This window comes from Micrasema longulum, unplaced genomic scaffold (assembly GCF_059751315.1).
Source record: "Micrasema longulum isolate JH-2025_06_02 unplaced genomic scaffold, ASM5975131v1 h1tg000067l, whole genome shotgun sequence".
NCBI lineage: Eukaryota > Metazoa > Arthropoda > Insecta > Trichoptera > Brachycentridae > Micrasema > Micrasema longulum.
In genome coordinates this window covers 603,905-629,224 of record NW_028277274.1, presented here as the reverse complement: position 1 = coordinate 629,224, position 25,320 = coordinate 603,905, and the positions used below count along the sequence as shown (strand labels likewise).

The 25,320-nt window shown below is 34.4% G+C and overlaps 2 protein-coding genes across 2 annotated transcripts in view; one reads left to right on the top strand and one right to left on the bottom strand.

Moving 5' to 3' along the window:
* Nucleotides 1–25,320, top strand: part of Ndf (Nucleosome-destabilizing factor) — a 101,655-nt gene that overhangs the window by 22,607 nt on the left and 53,728 nt on the right. The window lies entirely within an intron of this gene.
* Nucleotides 4,126–25,217, bottom strand: LOC148285051 (uncharacterized). The gene is made up of 5 exons (XM_088231066.1): nt 24,931–25,217; nt 11,423–13,156; nt 11,150–11,306; nt 9,049–9,189; nt 4,126–6,695 (listed from the first exon to the last, which is right to left on the bottom strand). Exons 2-5 carry the CDS (start codon nt 13,105–13,107, stop codon nt 5,892–5,894), a joined length of 2,787 nt encoding a protein of 928 aa, XP_088087192.1. The 5' UTR covers nt 13,108–13,156; nt 24,931–25,217; the 3' UTR covers nt 4,126–5,891.

The following is a 25,320-nucleotide window of genomic DNA, read 5'->3' as shown; positions in this document are numbered from 1 at the left end:
CTAGTGGTGTCATTCTAAGTCGTTCATTTTTATAATTTTTTTTTTTGTCATACATTTTTGAGAAACTTCACTGTACAATTGATTGCTCTAATTTTTACCGGTTTATGATAAGTCAACTGACGAATCAGCAGAATTCATCGAGAAGGGGAAGAGAAATTGAGATGTCACACGCAAAGTAATTTAAAAATATAAAACTTCATAAAATCATTTCGATGCATAATTTTTTTTTAAATATTGGCTTAGTTTAATATTCTATTAACAAATAAAAAAAATATAAAATAACTAACATTTTGCATTCTAATGATTTAAATACCTCGTTATAACAATTTTGTGACCATTTTCTGGGAAAATAAATATCAAGTTTTGATAGGCGGAGATCAAACCTCCTACCCGCCTGAAATCCATACAACATTAAGAAGGAAGTGATCTTAAAATGTAGAAAATTACTAAAAAAGACTAAATCAATAATTATTTAAAGTTCTATGGGGAGTTTACAATTGAAGGGTAACAGCAAAAACAGGCTATATGACAAAGAATTGTTTTTGCGGGAGAGCAAAAACAAGAATAAGAACTTTTGTAATCAGCTCGCTTTTGTCAAATAGAATAATTCTGGGTAATTGTACAACTAGGTAACTTCAAAATCAGCATTTGTGAGTTACCCATTAAAAACACATTTTTTTATCCTCCTCCTGTAAATGGTACAAATAGACAAGTCATGCATTTAAATCATCATAATATGATTTTAATGAATCATTATTTGCTTTTTTGTAGCATTTGTGGAGGAAGATACAAATATTTGTTTTTAGTGGGTAACTCAAAAATGCTGATTTCGATGTAACCTGGTTGTAGTAATTACCCCACAACATGATGCAATGTCCCCATTTTTGTGCGACTTCTCATGTAATGATCTTGTTTTCATTGTCCCCATATTTTTTTTTTACAATTTAAGAGACAAGGGACCCGATTTTTATAGTTTTAAAGGTACATCCTATAGCTCTTTAATTTATTTCGTAAATCGTGCTGCATAACACAATTTCTATTTATTTGGAAGTTCTCTTTGAAAACAAAAAATATATTATATTTTGTACTCGAGAGCTTCTAACGTCTACTTGTTACTTGTTTCCGTTTTATTTTCAAATTATCACATTTATGTAGCTGTAGACAAATCTGGTACTAATAAATACAAATGTACCAGCCAACTCTGTCTTAATCTCTACCTCGACTTGCTTATATTTATTAGTAGTAAATATTATTAGTTTTAAAAGTACAAACATGCACGCAGAATTTCCTATTGAAATGTTTATACTCGTTTGTAAGGTTAGGACTCTAGTAATTAAAGTTCTAATATTTGCTAATGGATTTTCACATGCAATTAATTAAAACCTATTATTATATATTAATTCATCACAAGTTTCTCAAAGCATAAAATTTGACACTTAATTAGAGTTATCATTAAAAATCTTTTTTTTCTGTCCTGGCTACCCATGTAGTGTAATGGATAATAAAATTGCCTCACACACGGAGGTTCTAGGTTCGATTCTGATATTTGATTAGCATTAGTCTATTGAGAGAATTCAGAATAAGTTTCTTAGATATATTGAATTTAAGATGGGTTTTCGTAGTAATCAATTAAATTATAACAAAATTATAAACTCTTAAAATTAACTAAATTGCAAGAACGAGGAACATCGACCGATCTTACGACTTATATTAAATAATAAAACCCATGTTTGATACCCCTGATCTACTGAAGTTGATTTCGTTCTATGTTCCACCTAGGTTAAGCAGAACATCAACAATATTTTATTGTCAAAATTCTCGAACGGTAGCTCAATATAACTCGCCTATTTTTAGATTACAGAATACCGGGAATGAATATGCATCATATTTTCATATATTTAGTATCTCTGCCTAACTTAAAAAATAAAGTGACCAACATATTATTATCAAAAAGAGCAAATCAACTTCAGGAGATCGGGTTAGAATAGTTATAATTTGATTGATTAAAGTATTTTGTTATTTTATCGGAAACATACTATAAATTTAATTACTTTAAAATATTAAAGTATTTCAAGTAATTTATAATGTGTATAGTATATTAATATATCATACTCGATTTTTTGCAAGCACTCTTTAAACCACATGTAAATGGCAGAAATGCCATTTATAAATTAATAAATTGATAAGATTCATATATTAAATAAAGGATGGTTGCTGAATGTACATCTTGAGTGGTTTATGCTATGTATATGTGCCGCATGTAATGTATATGTTTGTGTATGTTTTATATGTGCGTTCATGTGTGTGCGTGGATGGCTCGGAGTGTACATTCGGTATTTTTTATTTATTTTAATTTATTACCTCCATGGAAAACGCAAATGTCAACAATTATCCTTTTTTCACTTAAAATTCTTATTTATTTTTTGTCACATTTAATGTTTATATCTTTTTAATTTATGAAAACTTAATTGGTCTTTTTATGTTAAAAAATTGTTGTTTTTAATACTGATTTTGTATGACTGTATGTTTTCTAAATAAAATAAAATAAAATAAAAAAGTAAATTTCATATTGATTTAAATCTACATAATTACACTAAACTTAACTTTTTGGTGCTGTTGTCTCTTTCATCCACTTTTTCTTTTCTATGTTGCCATCAAAGGTGCGTTGGGCAGCGATGATTGTTTTCTTACTTGTTTTTTTTTTTTACATAAATCTACTACATACCTCAATATTTGTATTTTAATGTATATGTATATTATAGTGTAAAAGCGCGTTTTTATTTTTAGACGTTCAAGTCCATTTGTAGAACTAGTGTTTATTTATGTTTGATATAATACAACGTCCAATACATACGATAATTTCATATTCAATTTCATTGCTTTCATAATCTCTTCAAGTGTCCTTAATATTATCACCAGACATTTACATTTTTGTACATTTAAGGGCCTTACCAAATGATAATTTCTTCCAGCCAACCAATAAAATATTTTTTTTTTTTTTTACATATCTTTTCAAATGAGTTTTTGGAATCTTAAACCTTTCATGGTGTTATTTACTTTCAATTTGTGAATGTAATGTCTTAATTTGCTTATTAAAATGACCTATTTGTCCTACATTGTTAGTAATTTTGTAAATTGAAAAAGTGGTGAATGAAATTATATTTCATTACTTTCCTACACTGAAAAACTACAGGGGAAGTCCATGTATCTGTTGATAGTTTAAAAAAATACGAAAATATGTCATTAAAATAGAAATAAATTAATATTTATTCTAGCATAACTAAGCGGCAGATGCAATGTTCAGCCAATTATATAAAACAATTACATACACAATTTAAATCGATGGTTTATACAACAAATTAACAAGAGAAAACAATAAAGAAAATATTAAATAGAATTAGAATCAAGTAATGGTCCCGTGGCTAGTGTTGCAGACTCACAAATCAGAGGTCTGAGGTTCGAACCCCACTCTACCCCAACTTGATTTATATTTTCTAATATTGATTTATTTACAACTCGTTAAAAATGGTCACTAAAATTTAAATTATAGGAACGCTAATATTTCTTTAAAAAATAAAAAAATAACTGTATTTTAAAAATGCAAACATTAACCTATAAAAATTGGATAGGAAGGGGACAGTGGTATCTAGTCTTGAAAAATAAAATCTACAAAAAAAAACCTGTGTATTTTTTATATGCAGGGATCAAACCCACATCTTAAAACTATTTTTTTCTCAGTCAACAGTTTTAATGTGGTGTGTGTTTGGATCATAGGTCTAAATGTCTAAATTGTTCAAATATTTCATCCATTTTCAAATAAATTGTAGGAAATTCAGTTGATTAGATAATTCATAATTGTACAAATATGAAGTCATAATATTTAATGTCAATATTATGTTTGTGATTACCGCATACATAAATACAGTACTGTAGAATAATGGTGGCCAGTTTTGTGTTTATGATCAAATCTATTGGGAAATATTTTGTTGTGAGTTTTTTTTAAATTTATATCTACGTAATTTTTGTAGCGCTGATCGGGAACATGATTTTTCGCAACTCTTTAAGAAAAAGTGGATGAAGCGAGACAATTTAGACCCAAAATGTGAAGTAAATTAAACCACCTTGTTGTCTTGTTTGGTCGTGAGATTTATTTTTATAACATTATCATTTTCTTTACAAAATTTTTAGTAACATCACTTTATAACACTTAGAACAAATCAGTAATGACAATACTCGGGATTACTTTACTTGGTAATATATTGTTATAGCACAGAATACACCCTAAGAGGTGCCAAGTTTCAGTATCTGATAAGTTTAACCCTTGCAGTCCAGTTAAATACTATGACTCTACATCTAATGATGAATATCTCAATGTTTTAGCTGGAAGCGATTACACTCTAAGTAATCTAGTAATTATTTTCCAACTGGATACAACTAAAATTATTTGAATGTCAAAATATATTGATGTTATCTTTATTATAATACTATATATTTCAATTTTAAATATTTTCAAACCATTCAACGTAATATCTACTGAAATAATTAAAGGGTTAAATACTAATGATCGATATATCAACCCCTTCAGCCCCGGCACAGCGAACATTAAATTTCTCCTGAGTCTTCGTTGCGTATCTTGAAAAATAGATGGGGACTGAAAGGGCTAAAAGGGAAATATTTTCACCGAAAATGGAAGAGATAGTTTTTATTCACCCTACTCGAGAACAATAAAAGTATTTATTGTATTTCCTTTACGAACATTCCTATCACAGCTCAGAAAATTGCAATTAACAATGATATTTTTTTTCGTTTTATATTTTGTCTATCGACAATGAGATACGGTAGGCTTGGCTTTTATAGTTATATAAAGATGCATTCGCAACATCAAGGCAGGCTATAGTTAATATTTAAGTTACTGTTAGGAATTAAAGTTAAGAACAACCGTGACACGATGAGGACAATCGTATTCTCTCTGCCGAGAATATGCAAATGCAACTGCGGCAGTGGACCGCACAACGCAGTCTTCAAATCGCTGTCGAGATGACTTAATCAAACAAAAGGCGAAACTTAAAGTATAAAATAAAACATTAGACATACCGACAACGGGATAATTATCAACTTGCTCAGGAACTGTTTCACTTGGCTTTTCGACAATCACAAATTTCACTAAAATTCCCAGAGAAGGTCTAGTACGAAAGTACCATTCAGAATGTCTCACTAAAAACCTTAAGCACTGGTCCTCGATGTAAACAATATAAGGGGCAGGACTAACTAAATGTGTAATAATATTTTTTTTTAAATCACATTTCAGTTACACTTTGACCTCATTTTTTTATTCGTATAAGTTCTAAAAAAATCACAAAAAGTTTTATAAAAATCCTTGAAAAAAATAACAACTGTATCACTTAACTATAAGTGTCTAGATCTTATTTTTTTTTAATCTACCGGGGCGACCCTTCATGATGCGAGATCCCATAAACTCGGATTGCGTTATTTTAAAATCTTTCACCCTTAAAAATAAATACGTAAAAATAATTGACAATATGTAAAAGATTTCAGCGTAACACTGGTAGTAATAAAATTTCAGTCGCAATTGATAACTAACATTCAACAGTGGTGTTTCAGAAATACTCGTATTCTGCGTGCACACCGTCGCGTTATCATCAAAATCAAAGACGCAAAAAATAATATTCGACTCGCAAAAGCGTTTTAAGAACGTTTTTAGCGGGTCTCTTCGGCGTCGTTTCGCCCGACAGAAAGGGTCACCCGTCAAAATTCCCCGCTAAATCTTACAAATAAATATCTTAAGTTTGGTTGTTGCCGATCTCCTTTTTTATAAATATCCTGTCGCTGGACAGAGCGTAGACTCGGAATAGTCTAGTGACGAGCCTGTACTACAAGGGGGTGGTGGCCACGGCCCCGTCCTCCACCAGGACGGTGGGCAGGCGGCGCTGCGGGCTCGGCTCGCCCTCGGGGACCTCCACGGCCAGAAGGACGCGCGCGGGGGGCGCGCGCGGCGCGGTCGTCGCCCTCGCGCGCAGCTCCGGCAGGCTGGTACTCTGCAGCAGCCGGGACGACTGCTTGTAGTTGTCGCCGAGCAGCGGCTCCTCCGAGTGCGCCGCGTTGTCCGCCTCCTCGTCCTCCATCCGCGGGAATAGCCCCTCCATCAGCTTCTTGGACTGCGAGTTGAGCATGTTGTGCGGGGAGGTGAGGACGTTCTCCAAGGCCGGGGGGAGGAAGTCGTGCGGACCGAACACCGGAGGCATTCGGGGCCGACGGTCTCCGATGTAGTTGATGTGAGTTCCGTCCGGCATGAGAGGCGGAGAGCCCCTCCTCGACCCCAGAGACCGCTCTGTCGGAGTGTAATAAACGGAGATCTTGCTTTGCGTCTCGTCCACGTCTTGGAGGGAAGCCAGTTTTTCCAGCTTGCTTTTTATGTACGTGTCAATACCGTCGAGATCTTTGGTATCGAAGACGATAGAGTCACTTCTGCCGCACGACCCGCTTCGGCAGTTATCGAAGTAAAAGCTCGGAAGATTCTCTAGAACTTTGTTCAACGTCTGCTGCTGGTATTTGCAAGACTCCCGTATACGCAGCACCTGGTGGGCGCTGAATTTCCTGATCTTGTTTCTCTGGAACACGTAATTCTCGCGTACCCAGTTTAGCTGGCTGGTCGAGTAATCCCTCACTCTCTTAACCTGCAAAAAACGACTCATATTCAATATCACTGGATAAGAAGTGGGCACAAACACAACTTTAATCGGATCGTTCGCACGTGACTAGTCCTTTAGTGAAGGTGTCACTGTAAAATATATCACATCCCGTATCATTTAATTCCTTTGTTTAGAAGATCGCATAGCGACTGCTAGAAAAGAAACATTCGCATGTCCAATTTGTTTGGATTTAAACGTTGCAATAAAACCCGGGACAATGTACCAAGTGGTAATAAAAACATCAACCAAACCATTAATATTCTTCGCATTGTCAACCTGAAGTTTGGTATGATGTAATAGAAACGGCGCCGAATGCCATTAGAACGGCAGATCGTATATTTAGATCTAATCGTTTTAACGTTATTTGAAGCTTGCAGATCTGCAATGACCGAATTATCGCAGATGCCAGTAAAATATTTTAGTTACCTCGGTGTAAAAATAATATACCTGACTTAGAAAATATCTATCAGAATAGTAGCGTCCCGTTGAAGCATTTTTAGCCCCCTTTTATATCACCCCCAACTTGTAAATACGTACATAACTGGTGGAATCGACACCATAATCACGGTGCTACTGCAATGAACAAAAATAAATATTAATAGCACTGAGATTTCTCGTCAAATCAGTAAGCAACTTTGAGATCTTCCGGTGCTGGCTTTACCTGAGTTCAAGTGGGAGTTGTTTGACTAACAAGCTGAAAGCCCAAAGACTAAGCAACGAACACGACCAGTAGCCGGGAAATTCGGCCAGGATATTCAAACAGCTATTTTAGGATATGACAACACAATTCGTCGAGGATCTCAGTACTTCTCAATGGAAACTTGCATGGTAATGAATGCGATAATAGTAGAAAGTCTTGAGCGAGAAAACGACCGCTGTATAAATTTTTACCATCGCAAAATTTGCTAGGCTATTAAAAAATGTACGCATAATTTACCGAATGTTTTTTATTTGGCAGTTATGTAATTAATGTTGGTTCAGTAAAATACAGATCAGTAAACGGCCGCATATTTATCACAGAAAGTCATGATTTGCACAAACTTCGCCGACGAGCACTCCACTCCGGTGCTGTAATTAACTCCGTGGTTCTCAATTTAATGTTCGCCCAATTACTCCCGCTGACATACATTAAATACTACAGATCCGACACGAATTTAACATTTAGACCACGTTTTGCGTGGTAATTAACCCGTTCATCCCTTAACATAGATTTAGTGGAGTTTTTGAGTGTTTTAATTTATGAATTATGTATTGCTTGAAAACGATTATATATTTTTTAGTTTTTTTTATTTATTTTTAAACTCTTTACAAAATGAAATCTAAAGTGGTACAAATTTGTATCGTCAGGAAATTTCAGCATAAAAGTTGTTATTTTTCCAATACGATATATTTATAAAAAATCATTTTCTATCATAATTATAATGTTGAGGTTTGTAAAGGAGTAGTAATTTTACACAGCGAATTGGGTGACAGCCCTTCGCAAAACTGATCCCCAGGAGTAATTTTTTGGAACTAATTACTTTAAAATGGCCGAAACCACTAAAAAATGACCAAATATGTATGAACACTTACATATGTATGTACGTAAGTGATCTCCATTTAGGCAAAATTGTATAAATCGCGTTGTTAATTAATCAATCGGTTTAAGTTTAAAAAAATAGCTAAATATGAGTGATATCGTGAATCGGCGGCCTCCGTGGTGTAGTGGTCAAGACGCTTGACTCACGCACGGAAGGTTCCGGGTTCGATTCCCGGTGAGAACACAAAAATTAAAATGTGTTTATTCTCAAGCCTGGTTGTTCTGTAATATAATTCACCACTGTAATTAGGCCTCCTGGCCTGTTGTGGTGCAAAAAAACGAAATGAAATGAAAATGAAATAATGGCATTGGGTTGTTTACTGTTGATAGTAATCTCATTAGGGTAGAATTCACGGTTACATGCGTCGTGTTTCTAACGTATAGTATGGAATACAATCATTAATACATACGTACATAATTTGTAAGCTTTCTCGTCGAGCTCACCTTTTGGCATTTAATAATTCAGCTATTGCACCGCGGAATAGCAAGTTCTGTGGAATAATTCATTACGTAAACCTTCTTCACGATAAGGCTTGTAGTGAAAATGCATTATTTCAAACTGGATATTAAAAGTGTCCTTAATGTATGATGTTTGTATGAAATTACCACAGTACGATAAAAAAACTTTCCAAAACTACGTAATTACTTTGGGTGTAATATAATTGTGCTAAGTGACGTAGGAGACAAACGTGTTTTCCAAGTAGTGTGACGTTGCAAACAAGACGAAAACATGAAGCAAGACGGAAAATATTGATTTACCTGGTCGTGATATTGGTCCTTCAATGTTGTTAAGTGGTTCGTTCCAATATCGCGGATCTCCCGCAAGTGTTTTGCCTGGCTCGAATAACTGGTCTGGATCCACTCCACTTGCTGGGCACAGTTGTCCCGAATACGATGTACCTGCATTAAAAAAGAACAATTACCCACTATCCACGGAACAGAAACCGCACCAAAAATATTACATACTACGTTCCTTTTTTAGACTCGCGAAAATCACTTGCGATAGAAAAAAGCATTACATTTTTGGAATCGTTAAATTGATTTAATAATAATATTTATTTCTTTAATACACGAATTAAATGTGTCGTGATAAAACAGTTATTATAAAACGACAAATAAAAATTATCAATAAGAGTGTTATCAACAAACCGAGTTTATCGATAATTGATATTTACAAAAATAACAAATCTGGTGAAATTGTTAGAAATTAACATTATTTATTAAAATATTTTAATGTGAATGGGCAATCGTATAACATATATGACATGTTTCTGCTGAGAGACTTGTGATAATTTGAGGCACATTCATTGTTTATCCAGCGATAAACTAAAATGTGCTTGTTGAAAGAGAAATAAAAGTAATGCGTGTGTGTATGTTGTATGTACGAACGGCGGTTTAGACGTTAACATTTTCCCCGATTCCACCTATTCTCATATTGTAGTAAATGTGTTTGAAAGATAAATAAAAGTAATGAGTGCGTGTATGTTGTATGTACTAACAGCGCTTTAGACGTTAACATTTTCCTCAATTGCACCTATGCTTATCTTGTAGTGAATGTGTTTGAAAGAGAAATAAAAGTAATGCGTGGTGCATGTTGTACTAACGGCGCTATAGACTTAACATTTTCCTCAATTGCGCCTATGCTCATCTTGTAGTGAGGTTTAAAAATAAACGTACAATTGGCATTCAAACAAAAAATGTGGCTGTCTGATAATTTACATAAACATCTACCGAGTTGTATATTTAAGTGACAAATTGAAACATTTAATGTATATACTGGAGCAAAGTTGATAACACAAGTAATTCATTAATTATTTATAATATAATATCTTACCACGAACAATGATATTTTATAACAAACTTAAATAATATTCCACATGTGGTACTAAGTAATCATCATGGCGGAGAAATATTTCACACCAAATAGGTATTATTAACGGTTTTAAAAATATATTTTCGAAACTTTACGTTTTAATACTAGACCAATATACTTTAGTAAATTTTCACAGGGGACAATCGTCAACATGGTCATCGTGACGGAAAATGTTTTCCTATTGTAAACAAGAAACGTGTTTTCGATTTTGCCTGTAAATGAATAATAATTATTGTAAAATGGCCTTTCTGACATTCAATGCGACTTAATGTACTGTCCGACTGGTACTTTCCCGCATTCATTAAAATGAATTTTTTACGTTATCACGCGACGGTTGGCCCTTTTAAGTATTACATTTTGTAAACTAATTTCCCACGTCGTAAAAATAACTTCCTATTACGATTATTGCCTTCTAGAAGTTAACATCGTAAAGAAATAATTGTTTGTGAAATTAAATGAACACAGCATGCAAATAAAATGTGTATAATCTCGTCTGATATGTACCTTTGAAAACATCCAGTCGTATACATTATTTTACGCATGCAAATAAGAGTAATAATTATGAATTCCTTTCTGGCTAAACGTATTATTTTATCTTCCTCCCGCTGGCGCTGACGTGAAAGTAATTTTCTTTCGTATCAATTTTCGCGAACCATTCGTAAGTGGATAATTTTCTTCTTTGGTGAAAGTTTCACGACCCGTTGGCGGCGGTGGTTGTCAGTGACCGCAGTATCCATTGTACCGGGTGCGGGGTGCGGGCCGCTAAAGGTTTCGTCGAAATGTCACCGACAGATTATCGACCGATACGGCGCCATAAAATTTATACGACCGTGAAAATTAGCGTTTCCCCATTTCAGGCCAGATATTGTTTACAAAGCGGCATTGTTGCTTATCAACATTTTTCTGATTATATGTAATCGGGTACATTAACAAATTGAAATACCCGAGTGGAACAATTCCAATTTGGCGCATTATAAAAATACTAACCTGCATGGTGTAATTTTCTCTCAATTTCTCTAATTGCTGACTCTTATACTGCTCGATGTTGTCTAACATTGCGTAAATTTGTTTAGTCCTCGGGGCCTCTTTATTTCTCGGCCTGCAGCACATGCAACAGCTACAACATTTCTCAACTATTTCGAGCCTAAAATATAAACAAAACAATGTACATTAGTTTCTAGTTAATGTCCCGACATAATGCAATTTTGTTTTCACTTTATAGAATATATTACAAGAATAATAATATAGTAATCGACTCACTTGTCTATAACGTATCGTAGAAATTGTATCAAAAGTGTGAGAGCTAGAAAACCAGCTGCACAAGCCATTCCAAATATAGTGCTATTGATCTTAATCTCGTACATGGTGATAGGATCGATCATCAGATCCACTTCTGTGCTTACGTTAGATGTAGGATTTGTAGCGAAACAAATGTACTTTCCACAATCTTCTCGCGTTACATTTTGAATAAGTAAAGAGCCATTCTCCAATACTCTTATTCTGTAAGAGCTATCTATAGATTTCATGTACTCGTTATGAGCTGGAGGGTGTTTATAAAATACGTCTGGTATCGAGGGTTTGGGATTCCAATGAAATATTTCGTGGATAGGTGTCACCCAAGTTATCGACGGTTCGGGAATCCCGGCATACTTGCATTCTAGCAGGGCGTTGGATTTCAGTACATAATACGACGGAGGCGTGTTGTAAACTATCCGAGGCGCTGTACAATTGAGATGAACGAGGATCTGTATCATCTCGTTAGGATACGCATCGGGCCCGCAAGTCAAATCTGACTTTAGGATATCCAGTCTTTTTTCTGCCCAGAAAGCGAACCACGCCATTCTGCAATCGCACGCCCAAGGATTCGTTCCAATATCGAGTTCTGTTAAATTTTCTAGCTTTTCGAGGGTTTTCGGCAAGTAAGTAAGTGCATTTTGACTTAAATTTAGTTTTTCTAACTTCGTTATATCTAGGAACACAATCGGTTCGATTTCTCTTAGCATTTTGTTATTTCGCAAAACCAAGATTTTTAAATTTTTTAACCCTTTCAATTGATCATTAGCAATTACTTCGATCTCCGTATTTTCCAGGAACACGGCTTCCAAAAGAGCATTTCTTTTAAAAGTACTCGACTGTATCTCCCGTATCTGGTTGTCTCCTATGTGAAGCGATCTCAAGGCGGTCAACCCGGAGAAAGTTCCTTCTGAGAAATGCAGCAAGGGGTTTTTATTCAAGTTTAAGTACCTCAACTGGGCTAGTGAATCGAAAAAACCCTTAGTTATCGACGTCAGTCGATTATTGGATAAATCTAAATTTCTCAATTCCTTCAGATCTTCTAGCGCATTTGCAGACAGTTTGACTAGATCATTATCGTTTAAAAGCAGAGTTTCGAGCGCTCTATTCGTTCGATTAAAGTGGTGCAAGAAGGAAACGATGGAGTTGTGCGAGAGATCCAGCAGTCGCAGGCTGCGAAGCGGAGCGAAAATTTGGAACGGAATCACGTGCAGTATATTATGCGACACGTCAAACTCCTCGAGCGAGTCGAGTCCTCTGAATATGTTGCGCGGGAGATCATCCAGCTTGTTATAGCTAAAGTTTAGATACTTGAGGCCGCCCAGCGATCCGAAGATGTCGGGACCTATGCCTGAAATTTGGTTCCTACTTAAATCTAGGCTCTCCAAGTTGGCGAGAGAGCCGAATGCGCCCGGATCTACGGAACGCATGGACGCGTCTGACCAGGAGAGCGCGATGACGGGGTCCGCGGCCCCGGCCAGGGAGGCGGCGGACAGCTCGCGCGTCGGCCCGCGGCACGTCAGGCGGCCTGGCGCGTCGCAGGAGCAGCGGGAGGGGCAGCGCGAGGCCGCCTCTCCGCCGCCGTCTTGGCCGCCTCCGCATGCCACCAACGTCAGCAGCACCGCCAAGAGGCCCTGCCGGTGGATGTTCATTTTGGCGGTTCACCGACCATGGCTTGCTGACCGAGGGGTAGCTAGCTACCTGTGGAAGAAAACACAATCTTAGAGGTGGAATAAGGGTTCAAAATACACAATTATGACAACCGACGTAATCAATCAAAGAGCATGTCCGTGCAACTACAACTACTGAATTTGGAAAGCTATTTATTCGCTCGATGATTTTTTAATTAAATTATTTATTTGCATTTTTAAATATGAGTTGTAAATAACTACATATTTACAACTAAAATATTTTTAAAAATTTATATTTGGAGCACTAAGTTTGTAATTATTTATTATAATAAAATAAATAAAAACAACTTTGATTTTAACTACTTATTTTTTATTTGTTCTACCGACCGGTTTCAAAGCTATACAAGTTTCTTTATCAAAGTAGAAAAAAAAAAAAATAAGTGGTCAAGAACGAAGTTGTTTTCATTTATTTTATTACAAAAATATAAATTCATGAAATTCATTCAAATTCAAAAATATATTATTCATGAAATGCTTGACGTATTATATGTTTTTTGTTGAATGTTACGTAACAAGTGTATAATATTATACATTTAGTCGCATCGGAAAAAAATATTCGTAATACGTAGCTCGCTTGGCAGCCACAAGACATTCCCTGCCTGGAAGACGATGAACGTCCCAGGAAACGGAGGTTACTAACCCTGCGAGTGACGGCTGATCGTATTTTCCGGTATTCTACTTCATATTGACGCCGTGTCCACACGGTCTGCAGTCGACCGACGGGATCTAACGCATTAAACAAAAAGCCCATTTGGACATAAGAATCCTTCACTTTCAATTAAGGTGATTGACACGGGTATATTATTTTATTTGCCAACGATATTTTTATTGTTATTAAATGTGTGTTAAGTATAATGATTCTTATTCGTTAAGCATTACAATATGGAAACTGAAACAATGTTAAATTGTGTAAAAATAACTTCTTTAGAAGAGGGTTCTAAAATTATTTTTTTCTTAAAATATCAGTCGGTATCTAATATTAATTTCTTTGATGATAATGCGCGTACACAACATAAATTATTACGACAAACAGATAAGCAGGTAAATTTATCATTCGCTTTTGATACATTAGTATAAGATAAAAAATAAACACCTGCGTTATTCATATATTTAAAAAATAATATATATATATACAGGTGTTCTTTAAACCCTGTCACATCCGAAACCACGATGATCAGTATGAGCAAGAAGACATATTGGCACATAAAAATACATTTTTAGAACGAATAAAATTTACAAAAATAAGATATTAAAAAAAACAAATGGTTGCTTACTTCTGCAGGGAAGAAACGAGGAGGCGGGAGTCTGATATACCGTCAACCGCGCGGCGTCGCCCCCTGCAGAAGTACGCAACCATTTGTTTTTTTTAAATATTTTCCTTAAAAAAAAATTTTTGTTCCAAATATTTTTTTAAATATGCTAATATGTCTTCTTGCCCATATTGATCATCGTGGTTTCGGATGTGACAGGGTTTAAAGAACACCTGTATACATATATAAGTACTCATATAGTGACCGTCATACATAAGTCATTGTTTTATTTAAATTGTTAATCTCATTAAATATTGCTTATCAATAATCTATTAGTCACAGAAAATGTGTTTACAAATTAATGTTTTATCACATGTCGATTTTGACGAGTCAGAAATAATATGCGAAGATTTGGTAATTGGTAAAATTTAAATGTATGTTATTGTTTAGGTGGAAGGTTTTATGTGAAATGTATTTCTAAATTAGCAGTATGCACATTTTATTTTATTTGTTTATTTTTCCATACATATATTATTTACATAGAAATATAATTACAAAAATACACTTAAGAAAAATACATCTTAAAATTAAGCTAAAACATAAATTAGAAAAAATGCCCACAAAGACTTCAGCGTCTGAGCGTGGGCCATTCCTTTTTTAATTATTAAAAAGTTCATATCATATAAATATGTATGACATGACAATGAAAAGAAAAGAAAAGAAAAATAAAAGAAAAACCAAATTATCATATGCTGATATTACGAAAACATAATTTATTTGCATTATGCACTTATTTTTAATTTTAATTAATTTTTTTAAAAGAATGTGTCTATCTGTTCCTTTCATGCTAATCTAAGACCTTAAACCTTGTTTTGTAATTCCTTAGTTAGAAGATTGAAGGATCTTGGACCAACATGTAAGGAGTGCCTCTGTGCGAACTTAGTTCTGCATCCTGGAACTGACGGTACACTATCGGATCTATTACTAATACGATTTAAATTATTACTAAACAATTCCGTATTCAAGTAAACATATTTCAGGAACTGATATAAATATAATTTTCTAAATCTAAGGAGTCCACTCTCCACGTATAATTTATTACTAGGAAATTGTCTATGTTTTTTTGTAAATTATTGTAATTATATTTTTCTGTGCTATTTCTATTGAGCACTATGCGCGTCCAAGACTCCTCCCCACCGTATATATCATTATCAATAATGTTTAACTCTGAACTTGTCTAAAAATAGTTCAATGTTTTTTTTTTGTTTTGCGCAGACTTACTTCGTTACAAATTTAGAATATTCGAGGCTTGAAAAAAGCCGTGCTTACATCTGAATAAACAGAAAGTTTCACGTTAACACAAGTGATGAGACTTCTCAGTGAAATCGATTTATCGTCTCACACATCGTAATAATGTACACAGTGGCCCACCTAACCTACGAAATTGTATATTTTAAATATAACAATTTAAATTGAGACGAAACCAATTATTCGAGCCTCATTAAATGTATTATTACTTGCAAAAAGCCGAATGTATTTTGTTTACATGGATATTTATCTCTCTAGAGGTTAAGAAATTCCAAGGAAAGAAACTGTGCAAGTCTAGACAGACTTACGATCTGTTGGCTGGTTTAAATGATGATGACTTTACTTCTACGTCTCTACATTTAATAGTAATAATATTTTTTAATCCCGGATTGAAATTGCCAAGTAGCGCAGAGCCAGTTCTATCATAAAATATATATTAAAACACATTTTATGTGCATAGAACAGTATAAAACTAATATACACAAACAAAAAAAATATGTCGCTTGAAACATTTAAACAAAATGAGAGAAATAATTTATATTTTTTGTAAAAAAAAATAATAAAACAGCTTTGTTTTTAACCACTATTTTTTTTTCCACCGACCGGTTTCTAAGCTAAACAAGCTTCTTTCTCAAGGTTTACTTAACCAATGAATTCCTTGCTATTTTATTTTATCTTATCAGTATGCTGCTAATGAAATAAAGTGTTTTTTTCTTGAAAGGATGGTAATGTCAGCTGGATACGTTCGAAACTAAACGGGAGTGGGCTAAAATAAATATTGTTTTTTTGGTTATTTTTTTTTTCTTATGAATCTTTTTTTAAATTTCTTAGATTTCCAAGTTGTCTAATTTTAAGTCGAAGCATTACTCGAGGGTTCCTGGTTTGTTCCAATATAACGCCCTAAATATTTTGTTATTTGTAATGTTATTTTGGTAAAATGAATTAATTTGAATATTCGCTTAACTAATCGGAGATAATATTGCGAAATGACTTCCTCGGTTAACGTTTACGACTGACCCGTATTAAGCAGCATCTAGTAAGACCTACCCCGAAAATTGGAAGATCTTTCCGAATTCCAACTCTTTAAAAGCCGTCAGTTGGTTAGAAAGGCGAGTGTGGCTTTTTATTTCGTGAGCGTTTTTTTTTATAAACATTCCGATTAGCCGTAAAATTAACTGGCCTTTATTCGGTTCGTGCATACTTTAACATCCGCAATATTCGCGATTCTTACAAACGGTAAAAAAAACGTACACTCAACAAGAATGAAGTATTTGTTTATGAAACTTTTCTACGGTCAGTTTTATTGATCAGAAGTTCTCCTAACCTGATCATTCCACTTTTAGCTAACGCTGCGATCGGAGTAATAACACAGTGTTCTTTGTGTCTAATCCAACATCAATGTTATTCAATTTGATACACGCAATCGGTTGATATTTTATTTCCTGTTCAAAAAATTCTTGTTAAGATTATGGAATCGTTGAAATTGATATTCGGTGCTGTTTCCGATAGCAAAATAGTTCATGTTTATCATAGTTACAATAAAAGGTGTTTTGCGAGCGGTCAATTGTTCAAGGGTATTTTTATTAATAATGAAAACTAAGCCACACGGTCTAGTGAAGGAAATAACAGTTTCCTCGAATCGAGTCATGGCACGGGGCTCACCTTTCGGTCGAGCAAAACGCGAAGTTCAAAGGTTCGTGGAGCACAAATAGCCCAGTTAAGCTATTTCCATTTATTTCAACCAATATTATACTAATATTTCCAACTACAAAGTGCGTCATCCGCGAACCTCATTGTTGTGTTATATTAGTAATGTTTTATACCGCGTAACACGTTACATAAATTCTTGTACTACAGTGGCCGGTTCAGCTTAACTCCCCTAGTAACTAGTAACGTTAACTGAAACACCCGCGAGTGAACATTGCGTGAATGTAGGTAATAATAATATATTCAAATTGGGAAAACAACAGTATTGAAATGCATGTATCACAATTCGTTCATAAGTGAATTATTATAGAATGCAAAAGCCTCTTTATTTGTAGCGTTTGTCATGTTTTTCCAGTCCATCTGATTCATTCGAAACGTAAACAATAAGGATGTTAATCAGTACAAATATTTCATATCCTACTCCGGGTTTAATCAGTACTCGATCTTTTTTAAACCTTCACTCTTCAAAACATACATTCTCAACCATTATGTGTTGGGAAGAACGAATGTGTTTTAAATTATCCAAAATGACATTATTTAGTGTATTGTTCAACTAACAAAAGAATTAAAGAAATTTGGGCATTTAAACACAGGAAAAATGAGAATGGCAAGACTTTTACATTGCCTTCTCAAAAAAATATTTATATGAGGCGCTGAGAGCTATAGGAGCTTAAGCGACATTTTACATCAATATAATACGACTATGTAGTTAGATGTAAAACTCCAAGCACCACAATATTAAAACTGGAAACTAAATAATTTTTTTTATATCTGTATGACTGAATAAAGTTTCACAAAAAAATATGTCGTGGAAACATAACCGCCGAATTTGTACCAAGTTTTTCAATTTACCTAATTTATGTTAAGAAAAAATCGTAACATTAGCCTTAGTCTTAGTTATTTATATTTTTTTTTAAAAACAAATTATAAACCCACTTTGCCAAGAACTGTTTAATGTTGTCTCAGTTCCTCTGGCCCTCTGTGCCTCGTGTGTATAAACATCTGTCAATCATTGTTGTTTTCTGATACTTTGATGATATTCTTTTGGGGTATTTCGTGTATTATTGCAGCGTTAATCGTCAGAGATCATGCTGTCCAAAACGTTGTAAACAACTATAACAATCCAAAAGAACATGATTTGTTTGATTTGAAAGGCAATGAAAATCTAAGAAGTTCAATAACCCATTCTTGATTAATATATTATATTCGTCTATTCTTGTTTTCGGTCATTCTTAAGGTGTGGTTATTAGTTTGGTCAGTCTAGTTTCGCTTACTACAGAATAATCCTACAGATTTTCGTGTTGTCTATTTTTTGATAAATCTTAGTCATTGAGGTGTGCCAAAAAGAAACACGAAATATGTATTTATGTAGACACATCATCACTTGCTCGTCACGTCATTGAATGCCGGTGTACAAAAATTCAGTACGCCTCCATGGACAATAAACTATTATCAGATCGGCGTAATATTCATAAATCAGGATAAACGTGTTATTTTTCTCCGTGTGATTACTATTTTTTTTAATTTCTATATTTGCCACTGTTATGACATACGAGTATTTATATATATTTTTAATTTTGTTTAAATACACAATTGTTTTGTATTTTGTTTTTATTGTATGTTTTTCAATATTTTGTTAAAGCCATAAGCCGTCGAATAAATCAATATTGCGTTCTGTTAAAAAGTAAATAGACCAGGAAATTATACGTGCAATTATTATAGTGCTGTACTGCTTCACGGTCCAATTTTAATGATTGTTTGTACACTATGATAATTCTCATTAGCTTTTCCGAGTTTGAATTCGTATCAGTGTGAAATAATTCATATTTAATAGCAAAAAAAACGTAGCCGTTTTTGATAAACAATGAAGGCTCTTTATAACCAAAATTTGACAGTTCGTATACTCGTCGATTAGATATAAATATATCACAATTTTAAAACCACCTTTAAAAATATCAAAACCATTTAATTTTGATAACAATTTTTTTATGTATGTCCTTTTTATTTATGTATATTATTGGCTAGATTTACACCTGCTTACGGCCAGTCAATGAGTCAATGACCAGTTTGAGACATGTATATTCATTGGCTTCCAATCTCAACATTTTCTCTATCATTCCTTTAGTATAATAATGAATGAATTTTTTAGGCCCAACTTTGTATAAATTACCTGAAAGAATACTGAATAGACAGCTGTTTGTCGTTTATTATACATGCCCTTTATCGTCATCATCATTCCCTTTCCGCGCCCAGTGGTACATAGGGCACTGCATTGATACACAAATCGCAGCGTAAAAGAATAAATTAAATAAATATATAGTATACGAAACGTTGAAAAGAAAAATAATTTGAGATTCCTCCGGACTAGGATAACCTGCTTTGAGTAGAGCTGCGTACGCGCACTGTTCCTCCCATATTTTTTTTATTTGCAGTCGTTTTTTTATTTCGTATCCGATAAGCTCAACAGTCGTTTCAATCAATTTTAATTGTTTTCATCAGCAAGGAAGAAGAGTGGCTTCAGCTAGCGTCAGAATTGGCACGCCGTGCTCTAATTGGCGGTAGAAATCCACCAATAACAATCGATCAGCGGACTTGCTCGCTGACTTCCCTGACTTTCGCTTTCTTGTACTAACTCAAGTGTATAATAAACACTACTTATTCGCCTTGACATCGATAAGCTGTAAACTAATCAAATCGGCTTTTTGACTAGATTAGATTTTGAATAAACCGGGTTATGATACCATGACACATCAAAGGTCCGAGGTTCGTACCTCACTATGGCACAATGGTTATTGACTGCTGGTTGTAAATACCACTTTGACATAAAAATACCTATTTTGATTAGTGCGAATATTGTTTTTATTATGGATAACTTATAAAGCACCATTTTCATAAAATAATACATCAAGTGCGCTTAACAAAGTGACTGAATGTTTATTTAAATTTGACTTAAAATTTATAATTCAATTGAAACCTTATAGCAAAACAATTTATTTAAAGATTGCGATATTATGTTTCTATTTTATTTTATTTTGAAAAACGTTTTCATTCGTTTGTTAACAAAATATTAACTCAATAAAATAAAACTTGTTCTTGCGACCAAATCTATAAACGTGAGAAATCGGCAGGTTACTGATTATATTTATTTATTTATCAACGCCCAAAGGGATTTAACATACATCGAGGTTATAAACAATTTACAAATATAAAAATAATTTAATAAAACATAAATATTTCATTTTTCATACAGAAAATTAGCTTTTACTTGATAGACATTTGAAGATAACTCTGTTAACTTCCCATTGTAATCGGGGCCCAGACGACGATACGTTAAGACTGTAGCGGTCGTTTCATAATTTATTCGTTAAATAATCAACAGATGAAGGAATTGAGGAAGTATAGATGTTAACATATAGGCAGAATGGTAGATCGTAAGACCAGTAAATTCATAGACTTCCACATTTCCCTTCAAAATAAAATCTCTTTTTTTCTGTATGCATACAACTTTTTTTTAAAAACATGTTCAATTACAGGTTACGTAAAGAAAATTAGATTTAACTTGGGTAATAGGCATCAGAAATTTTAAAAACTCTGTTAACTTCCCATAGTAAATCGGAGCCCCGATATATTCACAGTTCTAAGCATAACTCCTTTAATCGAATTATTGCAATCTTCGCCTGATCAAGTGGGTACGATCGTCAAGTAAATTAATATATTATTCGGCCTTGAGCACGATTTTAAATAGAATGAACAATCTTGTGCAAGTTCGTTTGGCCCACGAAAAATATCACTTTCAGAAAACCGGTTTCGCTGTCATACTAACATCCGTTTTGTCATTTCGCGTGATGTATTATTATGTCAATGCGATCTCGCAGACGAATCTGCAGCTAAATTGAGGAAGTCCAAATCTTAGCCATGAAAAACACTGTACATGAACAATCATTGTACATGAACGTGAAGCAATAATATGTACAAGTATTACATTTTAAAAATCTGTGAAGATGATAGTATGTCAATACCATGCGCGGTCCGTCTATAGATTGAATGAATGGAACCAATGCTTCCCTAAAAGTTTGACTTCTAAACAATCGGTATCTATTTTTTTTTTATATAATAAAATCTGTAAGCTGTCAGTCAATCAATATTTTTAGTGACTACAACAAATATCTTTTGTTGATTGGTTTGTTATTGATCGTAGCGATGTGAGATGGGTTCGATGTTCATTAATCAATAACTTCTAAAAATTGCGACAAGCCCACACACAACCATTCAAATGCGCAGTTATGCGCGGACTGAAGTAAAATAAACTGCGCTCCATCTAATTCTGCAATATGGAACAGCGTATTCCGTTGGTTCCTTTAAGGCGGTCACCCAGTACTGAATTCATAAGTCCACACGTGCGCAAATTGAGATCTTTAGTATCTCTGTGGAAGCAATTCTAACAAACAAATCCAAGATTATTTTTCATATATTGTGACGGTTTTATTACAAAATTGCCTTTTAGTTTATTTCAAAGCACTTTATTCGAATTACTGTGTTAGTAGAAGACACATTTTACCTGTGCACCTATTATCAAGTGAGTTCTTCTCTAATCGAAAACCTCACCGCACGCCCCTGGTAAATACATAACAACTTTTTGATGGACTAGATATAATATTTGTAAATAATAATATAGCTCAACAATATTTTGAGTTTGTCCAAATTGATTCAACTCCCTGGGGAGCTGTTAATATTAACATATTACAAAAGAGATGAAGAACATTTAATGACAAGTTATAAGCGCTGTAGATGCCTAGACTTCTATAATGTTTGGATAATTTATATAGCGCCATTTTTGTGAAAATCACCTCAAGGGCGCTGTACAATAAATAAATATCCCAGCACGTCTTGCAGCTACAAAGCCCATGGACGGTTGGGATTCTAGTTCCTCGTCTCCAATTATGATATATTACAATTATGATACATAGGAGCTAGATAACAACACATCTTGCAGCTACAGAGCGCATGGACAGTAAGAAATCTAGCCCCTATTTACATTTTTAAACATTTTATTTCACAATGAAGGTTGGAGTTTAAGTGATATTTTCAAAAATGAAATAAAAAGCAAATTTATAAAAATAGAAGTTAGATTACAACAAGTCTTGCAGCTACTGAGCGCATGGACGGTTGAAATTATATTATACTTTATTCTCTTCTCTAAAATGTTCTTCATCTATGTTGTAATATGTTAATAATATGGCTGTTCTCGGGTTAAAATCCTGACTAAAGAAATAGTGCAGTGGTTGATGCGTTTGCCTACGATGCTTCACGTGGGTTTTTTAAACAGATTATCAAGGTGCGCTGCACTTGATGCTCCGATGTAGTGCCCTATGCACCATAGGGTGCGGCAGTTGGGTGATGATGATGGCCAATTCATAAATACACTATCAGAAACGCATGACAAGATTGTATCCGACACTATTAAGAGGAAACGCGGTCTTACTTGCTTCATGCAAACATAGTCTCGTATTTTCTCTCTGGATTATGGTACTAGAACAATATTATTTACACAGTAAGGATATTAAGATACATTGATTATTTGTACATGATAGGACCATTCAAAAACCCCAAAAATCTGCTGTCTTCGGACGTTCGGTAAACTAATATGATAAATAATGTTGAAAAACGGAAAAGGTACCGGACACAGAAAAATTCATTCTGAGACTCCTTTTATAAAAAAAACAAGATCGTTTCAGTTTTGAGGTGCGGAAAACGGGACAGTGAAACGTCGATCTCATTAGATCAAAATCAGTCCGAAATGCAGTTGTTTCTTCCCACTGTATCGGGAAAACATCTGCGAGAGAGTGACAGAAATTCAATGCTAAAATTCTTACCTACCTATTCAGATATTTTTTTACCTGTAAACCGTGTGATTGTTTCATAATAATTATTTATTTTATTTCCTTGAGTTTACTAATATTTACAAATATTTTTATTACAACAATGATAGCGTCGCATTAATTTGAATACGACGTAAGTTTTTTTTTCTTCTGTATTTGAGATCATGATTAAAAATGTTTAACCGTCTATCATTGTAATTTGAACAAAGAAATTGTTGACAGAAGAGATTTTTTGCAGGCGTAGGTATATTCCTCGGAAAACGGCGGTCAGTAATTAGGACAGTAGTTTACATTTCGCCGCGATTGTAGAAGAACGACGGATGTGCGAAAAATGCGATTTAAAAATATTTAACCGCTCTCATGTAAAGTTAAATAAAATCACATGCGTCGTTGTTCTACGATCACGACGATTTGTTCATTCATCATCATTGATGACTTAAGTTGTATTGAAATTAATGCGATAACATCTCAAGGTATCTCATTATACAATTTTAGCCCTTTTTACATTGAGGTATTTTGTGATGTTTTTTTTTCTTAAGTGGTAGGCTTATCCTATTTCTAGAAAGATGTTGGCGTAGAAAAAAAGGGATTTTATTATATTGCAACAACAACAAACCATCACGCCTAGCGTGAAAAGACGGCTAACTGTGAAACTGGCGTCGCGGGTTCGATTCCCGCCAGTTGCAAGAAAAAAATCAAAGAAAGATTTTTTCTCAGTTGGTCTGGGTGTTGTGGTGTATTTTCCATTACCTCCTTCCATATCCCCTCTATCCCACCTGCTGACAGTCCTCAAAATAGAGGCTTAGCGGATTATTCATTTTTTTAAAAATACATCTTATCGTGCACGCGCGCCGATAATTCCGACTATTGACATGTCCAGCTTCAAGTATTTGTTGGATTTGGTGATACAGTGTATTTCTCCGCATCCATCAACATTCGCGTCGTAAACCTTCCTAGCCGTTCTTTCGCTGTACTGTCCAAACAACGCAGAGCTCCTTTTTTGATTTTGTCGGTATTGCTTATCTCGGCCTTACATGATGTACAGATCTCGACATTTGTGCATCTATCGTACATAGTTTTACCACACATGCGCCTGAGAGATCGCATTTTGAAAGCAGTCGGCCTACTTCCACCCTGTTCTTCCGAGTCCATACTTCGCTCCACATCAGGATTATATTGCGATATAAATAATAAAAACGCCCAATTTATGGACACCATATGCTCTATCCGGGGAGCGGACATGGAATGATGACGACGATATGGCCAAAGAACCGAATGGAAAAATAACAGACAATTTAACGAACTCCATTGAAATATCCCGCCAATTTCTTATCGCCATATTTTTATCAAATACAGCGTTAACGCGTTGTTAGACTGCAAAATGCTTTATGGAATTACTTATTGCCAAGAATATAATATTAATTCAACACGTCTTACGTAACATTATTTATATAGATGTAGTGTGTAAGTAATTCCATCTGTGCAGTTTACCAGAATAAAATTGTAGGCGGGATTCGCCACGTTCTACAAATTTTAACAGCTGACGGTAGAAAACATAATGGCACCATGTTTGACATTGAAACCCAAAAATCATTTCTTATGAATGTTCATATTTTGTATATTTTTGTAACATAACCTACCTAATAAATTCACGGCGCATTATTTTACAAAGCACTGCGCTATTGTAGGTATCCATTATTAAAACAACGTGCATTTATGTACAGAAATCCTTCACAGAACACACTCGCTGGGTACACGATACACACTTCACTCGCATTTATAGCACATGCCAAAATGGCGTCACAATCTAAAGGAGCTGTAAGATAACGGATAGCGCTGTATTTGTGCACAATTTAACACTATTACCTTTGATTACAGAGGATTCTCGATAGAACACGCGATTCGACCGGGCTGTCTAACTGTTTCTAGCAAATTGTCGGCTTTCCGTCTGTCAGCTGTGTAATTCACTGAAATAGTGCTGCCAGGGTCAACTCTAAAACCAATTATTCAAAATGTCAACGTTATTTTTA

Excerpts from the sequence above, each read along its gene's own strand:
- LOC148285051 (XM_088231066.1), bottom strand. The coding sequence starts at position 13,107 with ATGAACATCCACCGGCAGGGCCTCTTGGCGGTGCTGCTGACGTTGGTG. Across the intron at positions 11,307-11,422 it reads CTACGATACGTTATAGACAA|GCTCGAAATAGTTGAGAAAT; the intron begins GTGAGTCGATTA and ends TTTATATTTTAG. Across the intron at positions 6,696-9,048 it reads AGGACCAATATCACGACCAG|GTTAAGAGAGTGAGGGATTA; the intron begins GTAAATCAATAT and ends CGTTTTTTGCAG.